Raw genomic sequence first — 24447 nt, forward strand, 5'->3', positions numbered from 1 at the left:
TTAAAACAAACCCTACCTAACAAATTTACTCTAACACACAGAGAGCAGGGAAAGAGCTTGCCTTCTTCCTGTCTGACCTACTCAATGAAACAGGGTGAACTGCCAATGCTTACTGCAGCTAAGAGCGTAACCCTCCCCCTGCTTTCTGCACGGCTCACTGTGAGCAGGCCTGGGGCACGGCCATCGTCAGGGGCTGTGTGCAGACAGGAGATCACAGCCAGCCCCTGCTCACTGCCCTCAGTTCATGGCCTCTCCGGTGAGCTGCACGAATGTCATCAGGTGTGAGTTTGCCACACGAAGCAAACATGCACAGGAAGCGAGCTCACCATAAACCGCACACTGCTGCGAGCTGAAATGCACGCAGCGTATTGGTTTCTCATCCCAAAACCAAGACAGTCACATCTGTGGCAAGAGCAATTGAAAGGCAAAAGAAGCTGGGAATCAGTGCTACCCACTTCGACCTGTGAAGGTTTACCTTAGTACTGCAACTCCTGTATTTGTATACACATCCCTATACACATCCTATATTTGTATACACACCCCTAAGTGCCACACTCACATGTCTCTTAAACCCTCTCCAGGGATGGAGACTCCACCAATTCAGAACCACCCTAAATTTTTCCTACCATCCAGTCTCAACCTCCCCTGGCACTACAGGAGACCATCACCTTGCATCCCTTCACTTGCCACCTAAGAGAAGTCCTTTATTTCCAATTAGCCTTATTAGTTACTTCCATGACATGCCAAGTATCCTTCTTCTTACAATAATCACGAAAGACTCCACTAGGAAAGTCAAAAAGTCCTTCTTGCTTTTGACATGATAATGAATTTCTCACTGCAAGCCCCATCTATTCCACAACTGATTCCCACTCCTGCAACTTCACATACCAGCATATCCTAAATGAAAGGCCAAAACCAGACACGATGGTTGTAACAGATGACACAGAAAAGAGCTGGTGATGAACCAGCTGCAAGTTTATGAGAGGTTGCTCTGTGTGTTTGACACAGGACAAAAGAGACCCGTAAAATCAATTCTAATGTTAAATTAAAACAATTACCGCTTTAGCGAGGTTGGAACCTGTCTGCCTGCACAACCCTGAATATTAACTAAAGAAACTGCTGAAAGGGTGAAATAGCTACTAACAGGATTATTTGGACCAGGTGGAATTTAACCAATTGATGGATTAGTTCCGACTCTGCCACCTGCTCGACAATTATCTGCTGAGTATTCCTAATCAATGCTAGAAGCGTCAGTCAGTGCTGGGGGAATCCACGGAAACTGCAACCAAAGGCAGAGCGCACAAAGGATGCCCGCCTCTCATCTTCCTTTTACAACCCTGCAAGTGCTGCACAAAGCAGCAGTGCATCCTTCCCCTCAGTTTACAAACTGCAGCTCCAAAGTGCAGAAAATCTGCGACTTGGCCAACGCTGCATCAAAAGTCTGCACAAAAACTGGGGAGGGTAATGCTGAAAATAATAAAGGCTTTTCCCTTGACCTCAATGAGGCCACGCCTCATTCTCAGCCCCCTGCTCTAACCATTACCCTACAAAGCAGTCGCTGCAGCTGGGTTTTGTTTACACCAGAGCTACAAAAAAGAATTCTTCCTAATTAAAAAAGAGTTAGAAAGCAACCCTGTCCGTGTTGAGTCCCTGGGAACTGCGAGCCTCATTCAAGCAATGCTGAGGGTACAACTGGATGCTTTCCAACTAACTCTTCTCCCAGGAGCAAAACGAGGCCAAAGGAAATGCTTTAATATCCATGTGCTGTGATGTTTCTTATACGACTACTACTCATTTGAGTACTCGCTACATGAAATAACTTTATTGTCTTAGCTGCAGTTTGAAGGGCAGAATAACATCCAAATACTGCAGCACTGCTATACTAAGGCAATCACTAAAGTGAAAGAAAAGTCAAGGGCAAACACTACAACAAGTAGAATAAAACTACGTGTGTATCAAGGCAGGGGCAAGACGTGGAAGCTCAAACAGAAAAGAGAACAAGATCGGTCAACTGACCAGCTGGACCTGATGTCAAACCCCTGGCAGGACAGCTCCATCTCCTCCACATCCAACTGAGGAATCAATAAGCCAACCTCCTGGTGTGGTAAAGCACTCATTTACATAAGCCATAATCTAGGGGAGCCAATGTCTTTTGCAATACTGATAACGTGAAGCCTTATATTCCCATGTTTGTATGTGCATTAAGTCCTCAAGAGAGGCAGAATCAAGGTACCTGCATCTCCCCAGGGGAACAAACAGGCTGTAAGAAAGATTTCATGTGATGTGGGAGAAAGAGCGATCTCGCCTGATTATGGCTTGACAGAGCACTAAGTGGCTCTGAATTCAGGAGGCTCTCTGGATTTGAAATGCAAGTCCAAGAGTGTATTTTAGTTCCATGGCTAATAAGAAAAAATATGTATAAACACACACTTCAACTTCATAACTGCTGAATGGAGCCGTATTATCAAGGACATCTGGACTCGTGAGCTTCACTTCATATGAATATTACAGCAGGAGACAATGGCTAGTGTTGAAGGGGGGGGGTTGACAGCAGAGTTGATAAACAGACACACCTCATTAAAGCACATTAAGAAACTCAGCCACAGTTTGGACATTGACCTAGAAATGCTCTCCCTACACTCAGGCTCAATGCTACGTATCGAGCAGCGACATTAGCCCAGTGTGAGTTACAAAGCCTGTGTGTTCTAGTGGGTTCAGAGGTTTCTGAAGCACTACTCAGGGAAAAAAAGCTACAACAAATAAATGGTTCTGAAGGTAACTTAGTTCGGCACGTGCTCAGCTTTAAGTGCTCGCAGCATTACTCAGATCTGAAAACTCTGTATCAGGGGCTTATATTCCTGCCTTGGATCGGATCTACTCCTATGGAGAATTACCATCCTGAGACGTCAAACAGGAAGACAAGATTACTAAAACAGCTAATAGCAAGGGCATGGATGGTACACCATGAGACTCTCTTTAACAAAGAACAGTATGAGTTATGGAAATCCAGAGCATTTCCAGTGATTTCACAGATTGGGATTTTCAAATGAGCAAACAACTAACCCCAGATTGTCAAACTACCACAGAACCAACCTGACTGTCAATTGGAACCACAGCTTGAAGCATTGCACAGCAACAGGCAGCCAACAGTCACTCCCCTCTTCCCAAATGATCCATAGTATTTTATGCAAGAGAAGGGAAACTCTTCATATTTTTTCCCCCAACAGAGTAAGTCCCTGAACAGCAAAATACAACAACAAACCAGAGGGGGGAAAAAAGAGAGAGACTAAAGAGTTTCCTACATACATCTGTTAATCTGTCACCATCTCACAAGCTTGTTCCTGGGAAAAAGCTTGATGAGGCATATTAGTGCTGGCTCATGCCTCAAAAGTTCTAACATCCAAGCTTGGGAGAATTCAAGCACTAACCACTCTCTTTAATTATTATTTCCAGTTCAATCATCTGGACTGCAAATTAATTATCTTCAGACACCAGTTTCTGTCAGACCATCCTTGGCAATGCACAGAGTGTGGTACTTGTAAGCAGAGAGAACTGCTCTATGAGTGCTGGCTTTGTAGTACCCTCTCATGGATGTAGCACGGTAACACAAAAGTCCTCGTGAATTAACCCCAAAGTCACAAACACATCCAATGAAGAGTTCTTCCAGAGCTTGCACACAAATCACTGAGATAACCAAACTCACAGCACACAATCAATCCTATGAGTAGTGCAGGCATCTGTGAAGAAAGACAGTAGTTTTTCCTGAGTGATATAAAATGACAGCCACCTTTTACCATTCGATTCTGGAAGATGCAGTCTCAGATAAAGTAACACGTCAACTATGCACTGGTAAAGGTAAAGGGTAAAGACGGTTCGAGGGAAACAAATTAACAAGTAGTGAAAAATGGGAGCAAAGTCAGGGAAAAGGCACATTACAGACCCACTTTGTTCACAATCCATCTGGATGACGGTTCTGAGTGCAGCTTCTCCAATCACAAAATACTTTACAGATAACCATAAACATCTGGGAAACCAAAGAGAGTGAGAGGAACCCAACAGATCTGATCAGCAGTTTGACACTCCATTTGTATTTACCTGAGATGCAGAGATAAGAACAGCTCACGACTAACTCTGGGAGCACGCTGCCTCTTCTCAGGGAGGCTTCCAAAGCGATTTCAGGTGCAGCTGTCACCTCTGTGCCAGCACACAGGACTGTAATAAACTGTTCACTTTACAAAATATTGTTGCAGTGTTGGGTGTGCGCTTAATCAACCGTTTATGCCAAAATTTTCCCCTGAAACTCCCAGGATATTTACATTGTTAAGACTTTTCAATTTACATCTTGCACTGTGTTCCACCCCTTTTGGCTTGCTTTGGCTGGATGTATTGTACTTTGCTCATCTTTGTGGAAGAGTGCTTTTCAGGGCTAGCCTCTGTATTATTGCAATGGCCTTCAAGATACTCTCTTCCTTCCTTTGTTTGCTTATAAACTGCTCTACAAAGAGCTGAGAGATCTTAAAGTGTCTCTTAAAACATGACACTAGAATTCTGGTTAAGCTTGCCAAGATTCCCGTGTTAACAACCCTGTTTTATTCAGGTAGGTACAGATTTTTCCATGCCCCCCACCCCTTACACACTCTATTTATTTAGTTCTTTTATGCAGATTCCTGTACCTTTCATAATGGATTGTGACTCACTTCAAACCCTTTTCTTTTTCCTTCCCGCTCTCCACACCGTGGCTGACAATATTTACTCAGTTTCTTTAGAACCTCTAAAGAGCACGAATTCTAATGTTTGAAGTTGGATCATTTTTGATTAATTAAATATATATTATGGTGGTGCCAGCAGCATGACTATAATTAAAGCTGCACTGGATTTTATTTTATTTTTTATTCTTAATCAAAAGCTGATTTTCAAGTGTTCTCTCCCTCCCCAATGCACTTGCTCCCTTTCTCTGTCTTTTGTCTCACCCCAACTGCATTTGCTCCTGCACACACACACACACACACACACACACCCCTCCCCTTTCTCTCACACCAGCAGTCCCAATTGCTCACATCCTGTGGCAAATCCCCATCTCCTGTCAGAAGCACAGGATGGAAAGGGCATCACTTGGAGCACAGCTGTGGCAGCTGCTCATGGCATCCTCTGCTGCAGAGCTCTGCATAGGCTACATCCATAGACAGGCTATTGGAGACATCACTAACTAAAACAACGCACTAAAATATACTAAAATCACTGCAGTGCTGCAGCATAGACAAGCACACAAATCTGAGCCTGTTTCCCTTCTCAAAGTGCTCCAGGGGTGAAAGGGTTCAGGCAACACACCACGCTGTTGGACAGCCACCTCAAAGCACCTGGGGGAGCTCTGCATGGCCCTGCCCAGCCCTGCATGGGGCTGAGCTACGTGACCTTTAAAGGTCCCTTCCAACTCGAAGGATTCTATGGTATTTCATTTGTGAATATTTCCATCTTAATATAATGACATGAAACAAAAAACAAACAAACAAGGAAGGAGCCGTTGTTAGCAAACAACCAGAATTTCTTTGGCATTGTATTTAACAGCTGGAGCGTCAGTTCATTATTCAAAGCTCAGAAAATATATTTAGGAAGATATATCAAGGTATGTCTGAATGTCACATTAAGCATCTGAACAAAAGCAACATGCTGGACCTGCAGTACCAGGTAATCTTCTTATATGACCCAAAAGCCAGTTTAACTGTGCAGTCACAAATTACTCACATCTGAGGGATGCGAGACCTTTACACACAGTCCTCTATTGTTAGTAATGAACAGAAGCATGTAATTGTTCCATACAAAAGATAAAGCAAAGAACAGTATGAAACGTGAGACAGATATTGTAATAACACTTGCTAAGTGAACATGCTTCACCTCTTTGAAATTTGTTTCCTGAAAATAATAGTTCCACAGATACCACAGCTAACCAAGCTTGCTTGTAAAACATAGTAAATAAATATAGGCAACATCTGACGTTATAACTTTGGGCTGCTAATAAACACTCCTACCTGAAATAATGTCAAGGGAATTTGCAGATGTTTCTATTTCTAAAGGAAAAGCAAACCAACAAAAAACCCACCACGGCAAAATTTCAACATGCAAATGGCACTGAAGCTGCGGCAAAGGGAGATGGGCAGTTCCGTCCTGCAGAGGAATGTGGGCTCCATCCCACAGAGCTCTGTATAACCAGGCTTTGGAGGATGATCTATGTGCAGTCTATCTGACTTAAATTATTTCTCTTGAGCAGTTTTTTCTCCAATATATCTTGATTTTAACAGCATGTTACTACATCCAGCTTCATATCACAAAAAAAGTAGATGGATAATTTAATAACTAGGAAAATATTTGCATTTTTCTCATTTCTTTTGTAGGAAAAACGTGTCAGCTGCCTTTGCTTTGCCTGAAATACAGTTACATTTCAGACACACGGCAAAGGTACTGACAGCAGGCAGGAGGTGGCAGCTATAGTTTTCCTGAGGGGTCAACACAGTGACCTTGCAAAGGGGAACACAGAAAAGAGGTGTAATGGGTGGAATGAAGAGAAAGAGGAGCAGTACCCTTGCTCAGCTGCTGAGACGTTCTCCAGCCTTTACATAGCACAGTCAGAGAGAGCTCATGTGACAGAGAGCTCATGAACAGTACCTGGTCAACTTCCTCACCACCACTTTCCAGGTTTTCTGATTTGTATACAGTTATATCTCAAATGCACAAAACATTTTGCTTAAAGTGTTCCTATATGACTCTATTCATACCCAAAGAAATCAAACAGCCAGCGCAAAACACAATATTAACTGAGCACAATAAGCATACTCAGTGTTTTCCATACAGTTCCTAAATTACTAATATGCTTTCATCTACCAGCCCTGACCAGACGCAGTCAGATCCAGAGTAGTAAACAAAAATTATTCCCACTAAAAGAGCAAGAAAAGAAACCAGCAGCAGCAAAGACAAAAAGCAAAAGAGCTCCCTATGCAAAGTGATCTCCTTAAGGCTAAAGATTTCCATCTAGCAGCCATAGCTTTGAAATCTAAAATCAGATGTTTTCCTTACTTATGGTATTTCAATAATGACAACGCATAATGTAAAATGGCTTTCTTTAAAAGCAGAGCTCCTGGTAAAACAATTATTTAGGAAGCCCAGCTATTACTAAGGAAAATATAGCGCATAAGGCACAGGTTAGAAAAGGCTGAAGCACAACCCAAATGCAGAACTCTCAAAATCCAGAGTGCAAACAGAAAATGCACCTGGGGGAAAAATATATATATAGCTTTGGTCTATCAACAGAATGACAGTTTATCAGTGTTTTCTGGGCCAAGCGACACTGCCAGCTGGAAGCCATCTGAGCAGTCACTGGCCATTCCAAAATGCTACCCAGTATCTCACCTTCCTCTTCAGGAGTTTATATCTTTTATAGCATACAGAAGCAATTTTTCAACTCGAAGGTTCTTTGCAATTGGTAATTTGAAAGGCACGTGTTAAATAGCAGCTGAACTCACATCAGCCTCAATTAATGCTCTATTTTATCACTTGGTTGTTTGGGGTTGGTTTTTCTTGTGAGTTTAGCTATCTTTAAAGAAATATACAATGCTTTGAGTTGTATCTCTAGAAAGGCAACTAATTCTTCCCAGACCCAATCACTATGTGCAACACACTGAAATGCTGTGGCTGATTAAGCCTGTTGTAACTTGAAAGCCTGACCTGAAAAAGGAAGAAGGCTAGATTGTGTGGATAATTATGTAATGCTTTATAAGTTCTGTAAACAGTAAGTCTGTTTCACGTATAAAATATACATTAGTTACATAGTACATGGAAATTTAAAGACAGCTTTTGCATGAGCCAGGAATTGAAATCAAGTAGGCTGGTCGGGCTTTGGCCAACCAAAAGAGATCCCTTTTTCTTGATTACTCACCTCTTGAGCAAACGATTCTGCTTTCTTTCGTAGGTTCTTTTCCAGTTCAAAGTTTACATGAAGCTCTTCATACTCCTCTACTGCTAGCACGGACACTGTTTACAAGAATGAAAGAAAAACAGAAGTAAAAGCAGAATGGATGTCAAACCACAGCTGTAAGGTGAAAATAATATGAAGATGGTAATAACACAAGAAGGATGGTGATAAATATCAAAATGGTTATCTATAGGACAAACTCACCAGTATAGAAGCCTTCAGTCTGGCTGAAAAATGCTGAGGCAATCTCCACAGAGGAGTGATCTCCAAGAGATGCTGCCTTAGTGGTGGTCAGCCCTTAAATGAAGTCTAGAAGAAGTGGAGTCAAGCTCCACCCCTTCCGGGAGCACAGCTGAATTACCCTCACCTGTGCTCCCACAGCTGACCCCACACTTGCCTCAGCTGATTAAACAGAGGTTCAGGCTGTGATTATCAGCTTCCCATACAACAGCATAAGAAGAAAGTCCTGCTTGATTCATGCATTTAGGCTATTATTCTTCAGTACTGCAAATTCCTGAATGAAGTTGTAAATTAATTTTTCTTTTCTGTACACAGTCGATGTTGCAATATTTATCCTCTTTGCTCTAAGCCTCGCTATATATACACACAATTACTGATCATCTGAACAGAGTAACACTCTTCCTGCCCTGCAGTGCTGAGCAAATTTACTGCTGTGTTAACTTGTGAACTCTAAATCAAAAGGCTGTACCACAAAATGAGGTGTTTGAGGCAATGTCTCATATCTACATAATCTCTACCCTCCAGTCTTAGTATCAGGTTGAGAACGCCACAACATTGGTGCTCCTCATCTCCGTTTCACAGTCAACACCCAGCCATACCTTACACCTTCCTTATTCTCACTGTCAGGCAGAGGTGTGCAGAGCTTGAAACTGTTGATCTACAACACTGCTTCCTTCTATCATCCCAGCACAAGGAAGGATTCCCTCAATTTATTTCAGCCTTTTGCAAGAAAACCACCTCTTTTAATTTGCTCAGAAGAGGGTAGCCTTCTCCTCAGCATTACCAACACCAGCTAGGAGTAGTCATGCAAATTCTCCGCTTCCTTGATCCTCTCAGATCACTTTTAGCTTCAGTTATCAGTGAAAACACCCACAGTTGGAAAGTAGTTTCACCCATTCTTTCATGACTGTTCCACAAAGAAGCATGCTTGCTATTATCAGTTTAGGTAGGTATATTCCAAGTTGCCAAGTCACAGCTCTTCAGAAATGCCATTACCTTGCAGGGTAAAGTTTGACATCTGTGTGTTATTAAGCCTACAGGCTAAGTATTATAAGCTACCACCTTAGAAAACATGCGAGAAAACGTGCAGCTTACAGTTGCAAAATGAGTCTTTTAAAATATGCATATTTGGGTGGATAATTTGCACTGAATGCTACTTCTCATCAGCGCTCTTTAGATGAAAGGAGAGCAGATCCTCTGTCCTAGGAAATCTTCAAACAAAGCATCCAGGCATGAAAATTTCCCTCTCTGTTGCTCCAGGATTGTTAATTCTTTTTAATGACTAAAGGTAGAGCACCTTCTGGTGGAGCCCAGCCTCAAAACTCCAGTAACAGATCATATTTTGCTTTTGCATGTGAGAGCAACCAAAGCCTCAGGGGAGCCCTGCTCAACCTACCAAGCATTACTATGCATGTCAAAGGCAACTGTATTTTGCCAGCCTTGGTTGAGTCAGGTTTAGAATGTCCCTTTACTATATGATTTCACGGGGCCAGAGTAACAGGCAAACATGAAATAAGGGGTAGTTTTTTTGATTTTGGAAACCTTTAATCTGTAACATCAACCCATAAAAAGCATCCTCAGGCTAGTCTGTTCAATCAATCTAACCAAAGATCGATGATTTAAGAGTCCTCAAGTATTGCCTGTCACAGGCTCAAGCAGTGCACACACGACAGGGACAAGAAAAGAACACCCAAAAGCTTACAGAACATGCCCTACTAAGCAAACATCCCGATGGTAAAGGGCACCTGCAGCATCCACAGAAGGTAAAATGCTGTCCCTCTAGGAGTTCATACATTTGTCTGTAATTCAGCACTCATTCGTTTCTTTGAAAACACTGACTATGTACATTTTACATAGTCTTTCCAATTCTGAAATAACAACGTAACCTTCTGCAAAGGTTATAATATATTTTAGAGCACCTACTGAGGGAACATACCTCTGTTACATTTTTCCAACAGTTTTTGCTGTTTATTAACTTCTGTTGTCAAAGCAGCCTTTTCTTCTTTCACTTTATTCACCTAAAAAATTATAAAGAATAAATAAAAAATAAGGCTATTTTAGTTAGGGGCATAAGGCACGTAACACATTACACAACGCAAGCGACATTTTGCTTTCAGTAATTCTGTTTCTTACTGCTGTCTTGATGCTATGGCTTCCCGTGGGACAGAAAGAATTTTGACCCCAACTTACAGACCCCTATCACAAGCAGGATTAAAGGGTTACAAACTAATCCTTACAGCAGAGCTCCTATGGCCCATTCTCACAGCATGTACTATCCCCAGCTACAATATCTTTTCAACCTTTCTGGATGAGGCACCACAGCACCTGGTTAAAAAGTTACCAGCTTGCCCTGGACCGCTTGCCTTTTAATACAGACAAGCTGCTGGTTTTCAGTTGCTTTTTTTCCCTCTTTTCCCCTGAGCTCTGTACATTGTCCAAGAGCTGTCAGCTGTGTCTTTCTGAATTCAAGTGTTGCACAGACAGGAAGAACCACTAAGTCCCGATCTGCATCAGCACATGGCTTATCCAGTTTTCAAACAGGAATAATATTCTGCTGGCTCAGAAAGCCAATTTGCTGGTCTAATTACCATGACAGGGCACTGCCAATGGCTAAACTCAAGGACGTGTTCAATGAAGTAGCAGCACCGATTAAAACAGAAATTCTTCAGAAGTATTTATTGCACATGCACAGGTTTAAGAAAGAAAAAATAAACAGCTTGCTGATAGTTGAGAGGAAGTCAAGCAAGGGAGATAAGAGTGAAAATACATGCACTGGAACACATAATGAAGAGTCATCTGCCAATAATAGCAGCAAGACTGAACTCTGACGTAGAAAGTCCCTTCTAGACGTGTACTCTAAATGCACCATCATATGGGCAGGCTGGCAGGACTTCTGACTTGACAGCATTCAATTAACTTCACAACTGAGCATTTTTAGCAAAATGAGATACCAAAAGTACTGACTACACACTAACGTGGTCTCGCTTTCCATGGTACAATACATACTTCTTCAATTACTTCTACAAGTTTGCACCTCAGGTTTTCCAGTTCAATGGCTAAGGTCTTCTTTTCCTCATGAACAGATATGATTTGATCTCGCAGCTCTACAGTTTGAGGAAGGAAATGAGAAATACATTTTTATTTTACTCTTGGAAGAAAATAACAAAAGAAACATCATAGCAGTGCAAGCAGACAAACACAAAATGACTCTGAACAAAGCATCGGAATTATTCAAGGCACATCTGCAATGATTTAGGAACTTTGCAGAAGTGTCAAATAGTAGATGTCTAACTGGGCTCCAGCTCCAGATTCACCCTATTGTGGCAGCCTGCCTTGTTCAGTGCTGCCGCCTTTATCTGCATTCTGAATGATTCATCTTGTGCTATAACTGGACCAATTCTGTCACTGCAAAGCATCCTCAGTCCTACTCAGGAGACTCACATCACAGAGACTCTGGTACTCAGGTAGCAGAAAGCAATTTTTAATAGGCATCCTTTGAAACAAATTAATGCACTTCAGTTCTTTTTTGAATCATGAGTTCTTGTCACAAGGGAAATAAACAAAACAACAGGCAGTTAATACTTGGGAGATTTGCACTGAAGAAATTGTCCTGAACAGCTGCCAGTTTTCAGTCTTTGTAACATTATGTGAACAGAGTCAGAATATAACCTTTACTGATGGAAGAGTTAATGCTTGTAATTTTCCCCTCAGAATTTCTGTTCCTTAATTATGAAAATATGAAATAAATTAAATTCACAGTGGAATAAACCATTTGATTATAATCGCTTCCTAACAGGAGATCAGTTTGCATACATAATATATCAAGGTTTAGGTTAACATAAAAACACCACAAAAACACAAATTTATTGATATATATTAGCTTTCAGTAAGTGCTCTCATTTCCCACCTGCTTCCAGTATTTCATGACACTGCTGCTCACTGAATACCAGCCACCAGTTAAGAAAACCATTGCTAATCAATTGCAGATGATGACAATGATCTTCAAAATGTTGATTACCCCCCACCTTCTCCTCCCAATTCAAGAAACTTCTTTTCCTCTCAATTAATGGCACATACATTCTGAAGGAAAGAAGGTGGCTTCTTTTTCCCACAAGATTCTTGAACCAAGTCTTCTTTTTTCCTGTGTGTTTTTCAGTGAAATTAATGGGAAAACAATCTCTCACTGAAATGTATTGCAACTGGATTAATTCAGGCCTTACAGTACATCTATCAACCTCTGTATACAGAGAAGGGAGCATATCCATATACCTGAATCTTTTAAATGCATAAAGTAAATGCTTATTTTCCCAGACAAGGTACACACCAGCTGCTTTAACAGCACAGTTGACTTTTCAGTTCTTGTTACATCTGAAAAGAACAGCTACAATGAAGAAGCAATGCAAAACCTATAAATGAATTTCAGGAACTGCTCTGAGATCACCCTCCATTTCCATTTGGAGCTCTGGCTTCACTGTCACCTCTCCCTAATGGATGAGCTGCCTTTCTCTATGTTTATATGATAGGATCAAAACTTTATCCTTTCAATAAATAAGAGTATTCATCAAACCTCAAACTGTGCTTCCTTATTGATACAACTTCTAGAAAAGCACTGGGAGTGAATCATTGAAAGAAACATCCTGAATTTTGCTGAGAAAGCTGAAAGACTTCCAGGATCTCTAACACAATGTAGAACTGCTTGAAAGCATAGACATAAACAGAAGAGCAGATATCAGCTTGGGCAGCACCACAAAACATTAAGGGAAGGTTTGAAAACACCTCTCATTGAATGCAATCTTTCACTTTGCAGGTAATCTGAGATGTAACTAGACTTCTTCCTCAATACTGATGCCAACCAGTAAGGCTTAGCCAGGGAACAGAGCCTTGATATTCCTTTCTGGTACATGCTGTTAGATCACTCTGCTACACACACATCCACTTTCCAGAGTATTTCTCCTATAGCAAATGGGATGCCAACACTTTCAAAGTACTCAGCACTTGTAAAAGCAAGGCCATTAACATTTAATAATAAGGACAGAGAAAGGAGAAGTCCTATTTGTTTCACATTCTGTTATTTAGTGAATTCTTCAGCAAGGCAGAAAGCAAACATAGTACAGACTTGCCTGGAAATCTCACATTTGGCTCTGTTACCCTCCCAGACCATCCTCTGATGTGCAGCCAGAATCTCTGCCCTCTCTAACAGTATATCTGACATCTTTCTCCAGTTTAAGCCAGGAGAAACTCCAGAATCTTATTTGTGACTTAGATGGGTTGCACGGTGTTGATCACATCGTTTTTGCCTCCTTTCCTACATCTGTAGGATGGAAAGATGTTTACTATAGGATGTCATTCTACACGTCTATTTCTTGGGGGGTTTTTTTTGATGATTAAAAAAGAAAAAACTTTTTAGAACACTATTCTTTTCAGCAATTCACTGAGGCTGCAATATTCAGACAGACACCAGTTAACAAGGTCAAGCTGGAAGTTCAAGACAGTTGTACTTACACAGCATTTGCTATTGTAACTTATTATCAGAAAAAAATTCAACCACGATGAGTTTTGCTTGGTTGCTCTTTTAAAGTGAACTACTATATAAGTCTCTGTCTCAAAAAGCAGAATGCGGGCACCCTCCTTTTTTGGGTACTGAGATATAAGATCACGTAGAATTACAAGGACTTTACCACAGAGTTAGACTGGAAAGAATGGCAGATTTTGTGTATCAAAGTACAAATAGCCTGAGAAAAAGAAACCAGAGATTTCTTGTATTAACACAGATTTATCATAGCAATGAACTTCCCAAACTTCACTGCTTTTCCCAGTACAGCGGTCTCTTATTGAACTTGCTTATTTGGCAGTAACTCTGGAATATAAACAAAGTTTATACAAAGGTGCACAGCGGAAACATCAGAGGAGGGTCTTGTTTCACAAGCTCTGAAACAGTTACAGTGCAGTTGAATATCAAGGTGACCTTGTCCTTCTGCTTACCTTTTGCTTTGGTAGGGACAGGAGGAAATGTTTCTTTGACCAACTCAGTAACATTAAACTCTCTTGACTGCATAGATCCCATTTTCCAACTGCACCGCAGTTTACTTTGCAGGACATATTTCTATCATATCCATTACATAGTATCACTACGGGCCTACCATGTCCTTACAGCCTTTCCCAGAAATCCTTTGAGAACCACTCACAGAAACATGATTTAGAGCCAGACAGACACCTAGTCCCAGGCCAACATGGCTACTTTCTAGACCACTTCTGCTATGGTGTTGTAGACCCAGCAACAATGCTTACCTTTTATTTGCTGTTGACAGTGCACAGAATTGCATGATCCAGAGTTAGCTTCCGTATCAGTGGATGGCTCATCCTCATCAATGTTAATCTCTTCAGTGATAATTTCTGGGCCCAGCTTTGCCATATAAAGCATACTAATTCGTTTCAAGGTCTTATTTTCTTTGTTCAGCTGAAAGTTCAAGAGTGCAAACAGTAAGAAGCTGGTTACTCTTTCTTTAAGCTGTTGTGCAACAAAAAAACCACAACTATTTTCCCCCTGTACTGAAAGGAACAAAGAGCAAGACAAAGTGACATGCCTTTAAATGCTCCATTCAGTATTAAAATGGTCTGAAAATGGGAAGCTTCTCCTCCTTCTTCTGTAAGCAGGCTTGAATTCAACGTGATAATTCACATCCATGCCCTTTTTCCATCAGAGAAGACATTCCTTTCTGGTACTTCTGACTAATAAACAACCTGCATAGGCTCAAACCAAATCTACTATTAAACTTTCATACTGCTATGCTGTCTCTGATAGCTGCTTCATCTCCAGACTGTCAAGCATGTACCAGTACCAACAGCAGCCCCAGCTGAATAACCTGAAGAAAGAGGCTGTGCCCCTGAAAGCTTGTCTGGTTTTGCCACTTCTATCAACTGGTCAAAGAAAACCTCTACAAATACCAAACAATTACTGTACTTCCACCGAGGACAGAATTACCACAATATTCTAAAGAGTCAACATATGTTATCTGATATGTCTTTCATTTCACAACTCTTTACGTATCAGACCTCAAGACAGAAACCACTCTGGGCTGGATGCTTAGGCACATGCCTGGTTTATAAGTAACCTTACCCTGACCTCCTGCTTGAGCAATAGCTTTTGATCCAACCTTTTCCTTGGCCCCCTAACTAAAGATTTACCCCAGAACTTCATCTCCTTCCCAAAGAACAAAGCTGTGAAAATGGGAAGGGCATATGGAACATTGCACGGTGCGGTCAGCTTAAGGCACCAAATCTGCTTTGGCAAAGCAGCCCCCGGGGATAAACCTGGCTTCAGAACTGCCCCTGCATACCCACTACAGAAAGAGCACAGAGAAGAAAAGTTACATAAATACATTCATTTTCTTATGTATATGCTGATTGCCTATCTTATGAATTCTAATATAGTGTCATTATGGAAACAATTAAGTAAATACCTCCAGAAAGTACATTGCTAATGCATCTAAATTAAAGTGATTTCTTGCTGGTGTGATTTTTACCATATCTAAAGATGTACTTCGGGCAGGGGATGGGGAGGAGAGGAAGGGGGGAAAAAAAAAAAGCAGTCAGCATTGCTAATGAAATTTGGTTCAAAATTGCTGTAATCCATTTTCTGATGAAGTGGCTCAGATGCATTTTATACAACCAAAAATATACAACAGAGAGATAAAAACATTCTTTAATAATAATGCACTTCTGATGAGATGGAATATAGAAAATTACACACTTGCTAAATTCATCAGACTAGACGCAATCAACAGAGCAGCGGAGGTCACCTTTCCCCTGCCCTCGCTTTGCTTTCACAAACAATCACCTGAAATGTAATGCAGTGGTTGACTTTTTCCATTTGATTCAGACACTGAAATGCTCATTACTGTTTTATATCTCACACAGGACAGCTCTAAAACTTGTTTTCCATTTAACCTAAATGCATATAAAATGGAGATATCAACAAGTTGGTCCATGACTTACTCTTCCAAAACAGCAAAAAAAAAAATTCAAATGGGTGTTCTTTTTTTATCCTCAGTCAAGAACTGTATTTTGCATCTCACGTACGGCGTTAGCTTTTGCTACTTCAAAACCATTTCACAGATCCACATATATGCAAAAACATATATGGGCGATGCACACAATAACAAGTTAAAAAAGATAATAGAAATGGTATGAAACAGAAACAGTGTCATTCTTACCTTAGAAGCCAAAGCCTCAGCACTTTCACGGCATGTCTTCTCAATTTCAAGATGATTCTGAATACAGTTCACTTCCTCAATAACCATGTGAGAAACTATGGGGAGAATTTAAAAATTAGTCACTGTTTTCCTGCATTTGACACATGCATCCCATGATCAGAAGTATTGCACCTTCTTAATGTCTACGTAAAAATGTCAAAAACTGGGAAGTACATAATTAGATAACCTGTATGGATAGGAACTGCTTTGAACACTGAATACGAATCACTGCTTTAAGCAACTCAGACAGGGAACTGAAGAATCCAGAGTGAACTTAAGGAAGCAGAAGGCCAGCAGAAGCCTCCCTGATCATCGTTATTCACCAGCTTCACTTCATTAACATTCAAGGAACCAGAGCGATATTTAAGGACTGTCCCTCCATACTGCCATCATAATTTCCCTGAAAACTGAATTTCAATTGAAAATTGAATAATTTGCCCAGAAAGGCTGTGCATGCCCCACCACTGGAGGTGTTCAAGGCCAGACAGGATGTGGCCCTGGTCTAACATTGGATATGGAGGTTGGTAACATTGCATGCGGCAGGGTTTTGGAGCCCAATGATCCCTGAGGTCCCTTTCCAACCCAAGCCATCCTATGGTTCCATGACAATTTGGTACAGATGCAGATTTTACAAGATGAGAACCCCTCATGTTTAAACTACAAGATTAAACCAGGCAATACAAAGAGATTATTTCTACCCTCCAGCCCTCAGGTTTCAAAAGTACTAACAGTAATAGAATAACAGTAATAACAAATAGAAAGTGCCTTCTGCCTGAAACCTGAAGAGAGACATTTACATCCCCTTTGACACCCAGAGAACATCTTAATGGCCACAGAACAAGGCTTCGGGACAGGAAATATAGACTGCCAACAAGTTTCACTTACACACCTTTATTGGTACTTAATCAATACTAATTAATGTTATAGTTAACAACATAGGAAGCCAGCAATACACTGGAACGTGCTGCCAAATCAGTAGCTGCATGCAATTAATAAGTTCTACAAAATGTAAGCATTCCACAGATCATCTGAGTCGAAAAACTGCAGTTCAGTCCTCTGAAGCACTGGCTGTTAAACGCCCTCCAAATCAGGAAAAGAATAGGGGGGGACTGGGAAATCTTGGTCCACAAACTGTATTCATAATGTCTTCTAATAGCAGAACCACCACATCTATCTTTGGTTGTCTTTTATTTCCCTTTCTTCTGGCTTTAGAGAAGTTATGTGCTCTAAGTACTCCATCACCAGAGGCTACATTTGATTTGAATGAGGGAAGGCGTCAGGTAATACGCATCCATCTCCGTTCTGCTTTTATTCCACTTAGCTCTAGAAATTTGAAGCAATGAAATGCTCTACCCAGGATGAGGGGCCAATGGAGACCCAGAGCTGCCCCCATTTCATAGACAGAAATCCAGTGCCCCCAAGTCAAGCTAGCTCAAGTTAGGAAACAAGGATTGGGCTCACATGGTAGAACTAGGGATTACTCTTGGTTCATTTAAACTTAATTAACCTGCAATTATGATTAACTCAGGGGAAAAAAAAAAAAATCTTTCCAAATTAAATACAAAAATATATTATTTCCTAAGTCTTTCCAAAGTTCTTATTATGTCAATATTAAAATTCATAAAGCAGCACTAAGTGGCCTGAAACATCTCTAACCTTGACAGTTTTTTTCAGGGGTAATAATAATCTGCAGCAAATGCAGGCCAACCAAAAACCACTTAACTAATTAGTAGTTGCAGTCACCGAGAAAACATGAATCAACACTGTTATTACAAGTGGCACATTTGAGTGGCATCTAATTATGACTTGATGAGCACGATACTTGCATTATCAACATTACTACTGCATCCCATCAGGGACTAAAAGCCGCTGATGGCATTGACTGCGAGAAACTCCCACTCAATGGTACTACAGCACCCAACAATCTCCTTGGCAGGGGCACCCTCACTAAATGACATGTTAAGCGTAATTACTGGTAGACATTGTAAATAAACAGGATTGGAAGTGAAAATTGTACCAAGTGCATAAGACACAATCTGACACATTGGAAGTGGCAGCCTTAATTGAGAGTTTCTTTGACTGCTCAAGATCATTTCAACTGCATTTCTCGGAGGACAGTGATTATAACTGTGGAGACAGACGGCATAATGGTATCAGCACTGCTGACAGAGCAGTGAATTAAATTGTATCTGCTGTTGTGTGAAAGCCTTGATGAGAGGTACAGATCCTTAGTGGTCTTATCATTATAACACAATGGTCATGTTGTCATCAACCTTGCTGGCTCCAATTGAAAAGAAATGATTGTGTGTTGAAGCTTTCCCCCCCACCACCACCTTCTATCTCTTGTGCTCAATAGAACCAATTTTCAGAGAGCTATGAAATCACGCAATAGGGCCTAAAATGCAGCTGCTTGGCATACAAACGGGGCCCCATTAAACTGGAATCACACACAATATGTGTTTATGCCAGGAGAACAAATAGAAGCTGAGTACAGGCCAAGTTTATTCATAGACACAAAGCCGATGTAGCTCTTCATCAATATAATTGCCTTTTATATTGTCGTTTAAATAATGGGCTCTATTATTGCCTTAAAATCCTAATATTTCTGGCATTTTATCACTATGTTTACAAGGTATGTCCTTTAGAAACGTGAAAGGAAGATAAAAGAAACCTATAAAATTTTACAACATCAAATATTACTTCAAATTTTATGTCTTAACTACTTGGCATTTTCTGCCACACTCTGGTATTCCTCGTATCGTAACAAAAACAGAACGGGCTTCATTTTTTCCCAGAGGAAACAGACTTCTGAGAGAACGTTCTTGCCTCACAGAATAGTTATCTACGATCATTTAGGGCAGTAGATGATTCCTGTTGATCTTACACTGTTTTCCATAATTGTATCATGTGAACAATTATAGAACAGAAGCAAGCAAGTTCCTCTATTAACACAGTCACACACAAAAGTATAGACCATGTGATTTCCTTATCCTGCATTTACTTCAACCATGTTTCTAATTCTTCATCGTGCAGTTCACCGTATGGCATAAACCAGACACAACAGACCACAATCCTATTGTAATTGTCTCTTCTAAGGAGCTAGTCCTCCAGGATACTTCCACTCCCATTAGATGTGCTTTGTTGCTTCCAGACACCATACAGTTTCAATAGAACCATTACCATAGAAGTGCAGAACTGAGTATCAACATTCTCATAGCTTAGGCAAGGAAGAACTTGCTCTGAAAGTTATCAAGAGATGTCAAATCATCTTAAAAACCTTTGATGGTATGTCTGTGCTTGAAGCATTTTTTTGCTTTCGCAATAAAAATATTATTAATAGCAGTAGCTTCAGCAGTAGGATAAATCCCACTTACTCCAAGCATGTGTTACTCTCTCACTTGCAATGTCCTGGTGAGACAGAGCCGCATCTGTACCACTGTTTTCACCCTTTTGTACCTTAAAAATAGCTACCTGTGTCAGAACCTGTAAACTCTGCAACAGCAGCTTGTCTGAAATGATCGAAGTCTTACCGATTAGCTCCTTAAAATAAGACTTTGGAGGAGAAACAGCAAGTGGACCTTGATCTCAGCATTCTGCACATCACTTTATAGAATGTCAAACTATACTCTTAACTCCTTTACATCAAAGAAATTTCCACTAACAGATCAACTTACTCTTCTGAAACTCCTCCAGTTTTTTGACAGCCTCATCTCGTTCTTGCTTGATTTTGTCACACTAGGAAAAGAGAAAACTGAAATGAAACACTGATCCCAGTTACTTAATTAGCAGTCAGTCACAACACGCAAAAATAAACAAAATCACCTACTGGAACAATAATGTACAGACGCCTATCAAAGCATAATATCTTTTTACATTCAGTCATATTAGATTGATGGGAGCTTTAATTTGAAAGTCATCATCCAGAGCATTTCTTTACAGAATGGCAAGTTGTACTTGATTTTTGACTCCACTTCATGTGCTACTCAAAATGTTTTAGAAAACCTATGTTATCCAAAATTGTTATAAACAAAGTCATCCAGGTACCACATGACAGAAAAGGCAATACTTTGTATGTCATGAATACGCTTTAAGTCCAGTTTCTTTAACACAAACAGACTGAGAAAATATATCCCTTTCTATTCGTACCACATGCAATAGAAATACCCACACTCAATAACCAGGGACGTTCAATTGAGTTTCCTAACACTATGAACAGGGATTCAATCTCAAAAAGGGAAGGATACTCATTTTCACACTATCTCACTTTCATTAACTTTCAGGTTAACGCTAATACTACAAAGGGTTGCAATCACTGATCTTACAGTGGAAAGATTTCACCAAAGACAAAGAACAAAACAGACGTTCAATAGACTTTTCTAATAAGACCTCTTTTATAAGCAAATGAAAGAAACCACAGAAATGAGCAAACTTCACAAGAGGCACAGTCAGAGATTAACCACACTGAGAAACACATGACCCGAGGGGAAGTATGACTGGCACATAACACATCTCACACTCATGGTGTACCAACATTCTTCCTCGCACACAGCCGTGCGTATTCAAATCAACTTCTGGATAAGATCTATGTGACTGAGTTCCTTACAGTGTAACTCCTCCTGCAGTCACAAGGATTCCAATCACTGGAACAGAACTGGGAAAAGAAGAAAGCTGAAACGATTTTGCTCGATTTTCAGTTTTTCCACATGAAGACCCACTTTGAGTTAGCCGGGAAAGGAGCCTGCTGTTAAGTAACAAGGGGGAGAGCTCGATTCAAAGGAAGCCAAATTCAAGAGAGCCCTTCTCTCAGCACCAAGGGACTTTGGATGAATCCCAAAGAAGGACCTGCTCTTGGATAAGGAAAGGCCGTCATCGGTGGCACCACGGGAGCGGTGTCAGTGCTAGCATTGGAAGCTACTGCCGATGGCTGCCTGCAGGAGCTGCACTTGAGCAATCTCTCCTCTTCCTGCTTTGGCTGATGAGATGAGGGACAGTTGTTAAGCAGAGATGAGGGTCTGTGAAACAGGGAAGAGCTGCAGAAGGAGCAAGCTATGCTGCCCAGGCAGTGCCAGACAAAGACACACTGTTTCATCTGGCACTGTGGGTGTTAAAGAAGTCAGGAGAGCCTTGCATAGGAAAGGTGGAAAGGGAAATGTGTGCTAGAATCCTGCCACTTGCCGCCCTCCCTCTCAGCTTCCTCAGCAGAATTTTGTCTTACCTTACCAGCAGCAGCACAGTCTAAGAACAGAAGGCAGTAAGACACAGAAAGGAAGCAGTTCTGATTGTTCCTGCAGAGCACAGCTGCACTGCAAAGGAGGAGCAGCGTGAGCTGCTGCTGCCTCTTCACATCTTACAACAGAGACACTGTGCTATACTGGCATAGTTCACCCACGGACTTTTCTGCACTCTACAGGCTTACAGCCCACTGCACATTAAGTGAGAAAGTACTTTTTAATGCTCATTATAAAAAAAAATATACAAAAAAATAGCATTTTAAGTATCTAATCTGTTGCCTGTGGAAGTCAACAAGATGCTTTCCTGCTGATGGAAACCTTGATGTAACGAGCATATTGCATCCTCTATCACAGTAGAAAAAGCTCCTATTGAAATCCCCCACTAACATGCTGCAAAGCGTAACAGCTTTCCCCATACAGCAACAGGGGAAGTTAAATGACCCATTCCACTTCACCTTGAGTGCTATTTGCAGAGAGCTCCACTCGGACCACAGCAAACTAGATGATTCTCCTGATAGCTACACGTTTCTTTGCACAATCAGGGTCTGCAGGTTTGGGTCTCTGCAGAGCAATTCCTGCTCCCAGTCACAGCTTTCTGAATATTTGCTGTTGGTGGCTGCTGCACTTCAGAATAAAAGAGCAAGAAGAAAAGGCAAGTGGCAGATTGTTGCCCTTGCTGAAATGATCAATGGAAAGCAGTTTGCCTTTTGTCTTGCAATCAGACCTGCACAAGCAGAGCCGTTACACAGCCCCACAAAAACAAAAAATAGTTTATCTTCCAACTGGCTAAAAATAAGAGAAAGGTGAGACTATCTTTAACTCCTTGTACTGTTTGTAACCTGAAAGTTCTGCAAGCTATTCACACAAAGCAATTAAGACCTGTAACAAAAAACACCGATGATAGGAAATGGTGAAAAACAGCAAATGTAGATATATTAGCTGCTCTGACAGAACGTACAGAAGTCATCAAAATTCAAGGCCACTTCATTTCAAAAAGGCAGCACGAGGCACATACAGCAGAGTTGTTAATTAACAAGCATGCTACTCATCCTAAATGTTAAAAGAGAAGCAGTGTCCTACTGCTGTAAAATACATCACTTGCTTTTCACATTCAAGTGCATGAACTGTCAAAGAGAAGAGCCGTTTTCAAGCAAACATTCCCTTGTCAGAAGTAACCAACAGCTCCAAACTCAAGAATATCCTCAAATGGAATAAAAGTAGATTACATCTGGCTTGTCAGCCATTTCTTCTGTTTTAAACTTTATTCTGCTAAGAGTTCCAGTAAAATAACCATTCATAGTATTTTATTTACTATGTTTTAGTCTAGTGTTTATAGAATCACTATCCCAATATAAACCTATGCTAACAGGCAGTAGACATTTCAGTCCTGAACTTGGTACAGGAGCCAACATTAAATTCCTGGCAATAAGAAGTAATTGCATTTGTACATGTAGAAAGAAGTAACAGCTCAGTTTCCAAAACTCATTCTTTTAATTCCTTGATTCTTCACCTTTAAAGTAGTAATTTTAAGATGCAGCTCAATATGAGATTTTTGCTTTCGAGGAAAACAATTGAAGTTGATCCTTTCCATTCTAATGCAGAGAACTGACTAAAATGCTGACTGCTTAGAAGCAGATCACCTACATGGCAAGCAATGGTGCTCACTCCAAACACTGCATACTCAGTAACATGAATGACAGTAAATGAACTTGGCCTGCACTGGGAAGGAGCACAGTACCAAGAGGGTGCCATGCCAGCAAGGGAACCTGATACGACCAGGAGATGTATAGTTAGTGTATGCAACCACCTGGAAGGCTGTGGTTTGCACACCCACTCCGCTCACCCCGTGATCTTTTGCCATTAGTTTCAGGGAGGCAATTGGTGGATTTCATCTCTGATTTTCATCTAACAGTCATCTATTTTGCCAACTACTTTTTGCATAAGCTCCTACTGCTTTCAGTAAAAGGCCTTCAAAGGGCAAAAACAAGAAGGAGATTGTTCAGCCCAGATATTAAAATGCAACAAGTTCACATAGTAGCCATATAGTCAATTAAGCCATTGCTAAGCAACACAAGATACATTCTGTCCCTTTTACACAGATTGTACAATTTATGCAGATTTAATGCTTGTTCTAAAATTATTAGTTTGGTGCAGCGTGCAAAAGTATCCAATGACATTTGCTACGCTCCTAGAAAGAATGAGCATGTCATCAAGGCAGAATCCCTTCTCTGTTCCCATTTGGTGACAAAACATATAATCCACTCTGTACACGTGCTTTAGCAGAACAAACACCATGAATGATGTATCAGAGATACAGTATTACACCTACTGTTTTGGAAAGCTGTCTTGCTCTTTTTTTCTCCCTACTGGCAGAATGACAAAACACTGTCAAAACCAGCATTTGGAGTCATTTCTGGCTGATTAGCAAGTAGTCAAATATTTATTCATGATCTGACTATGAATACGTCAGAACTGCATATCAACTATATTTGTGCGTAACTGAACGTTAGTTACCTTTCGTTTTGTGTGAAGTAGCACACATGTGTAGTTGGTTACTTAATTAAATGAGGGAGTGAGGAAGAGATACACTGGACCAAAGATCTGATGTTTTACCCCTGAATTGTCAAGGTTAGTAGCAATCTCTTAAGCAGCGTTTCAAAACAAAGCAGCATATACAAAAGACAATTTACCTTCTAATCTGAAAAAGAAAAAAAAATACGGGATAAAGAGCACATATTTTCAAGAACTAAAATTACATTTG

General features: G+C 40.7%; 1 protein-coding gene across 1 annotated transcript in view; it reads right to left on the reverse strand.

Annotated features, from left to right (window-relative positions):
* Positions 1-24447, reverse strand: part of SHTN1 (shootin 1) — a 54216-nt gene that overhangs the window by 20357 nt on the left and 9412 nt on the right. The window contains exons 3-8 of the mRNA XM_072340634.1: positions 20130-20190; positions 16417-16511; positions 14492-14660; positions 11210-11307; positions 10140-10221; positions 7928-8022 (exon numbers count right to left, since the gene is read on the reverse strand). Coding sequence (XP_072196735.1) covers positions 7928-8022; positions 10140-10221; positions 11210-11307; positions 14492-14660; positions 16417-16511; positions 20130-20190 — 600 coding nt within the window. The remainder of the gene's footprint in view (positions 1-7927; positions 8023-10139; positions 10222-11209; positions 11308-14491; positions 14661-16416; positions 16512-20129; positions 20191-24447) is intronic.

This window comes from Excalfactoria chinensis, chromosome 6 (genome assembly GCF_039878825.1).
Source record: "Excalfactoria chinensis isolate bCotChi1 chromosome 6, bCotChi1.hap2, whole genome shotgun sequence".
NCBI lineage: Eukaryota > Metazoa > Chordata > Aves > Galliformes > Phasianidae > Excalfactoria > Excalfactoria chinensis.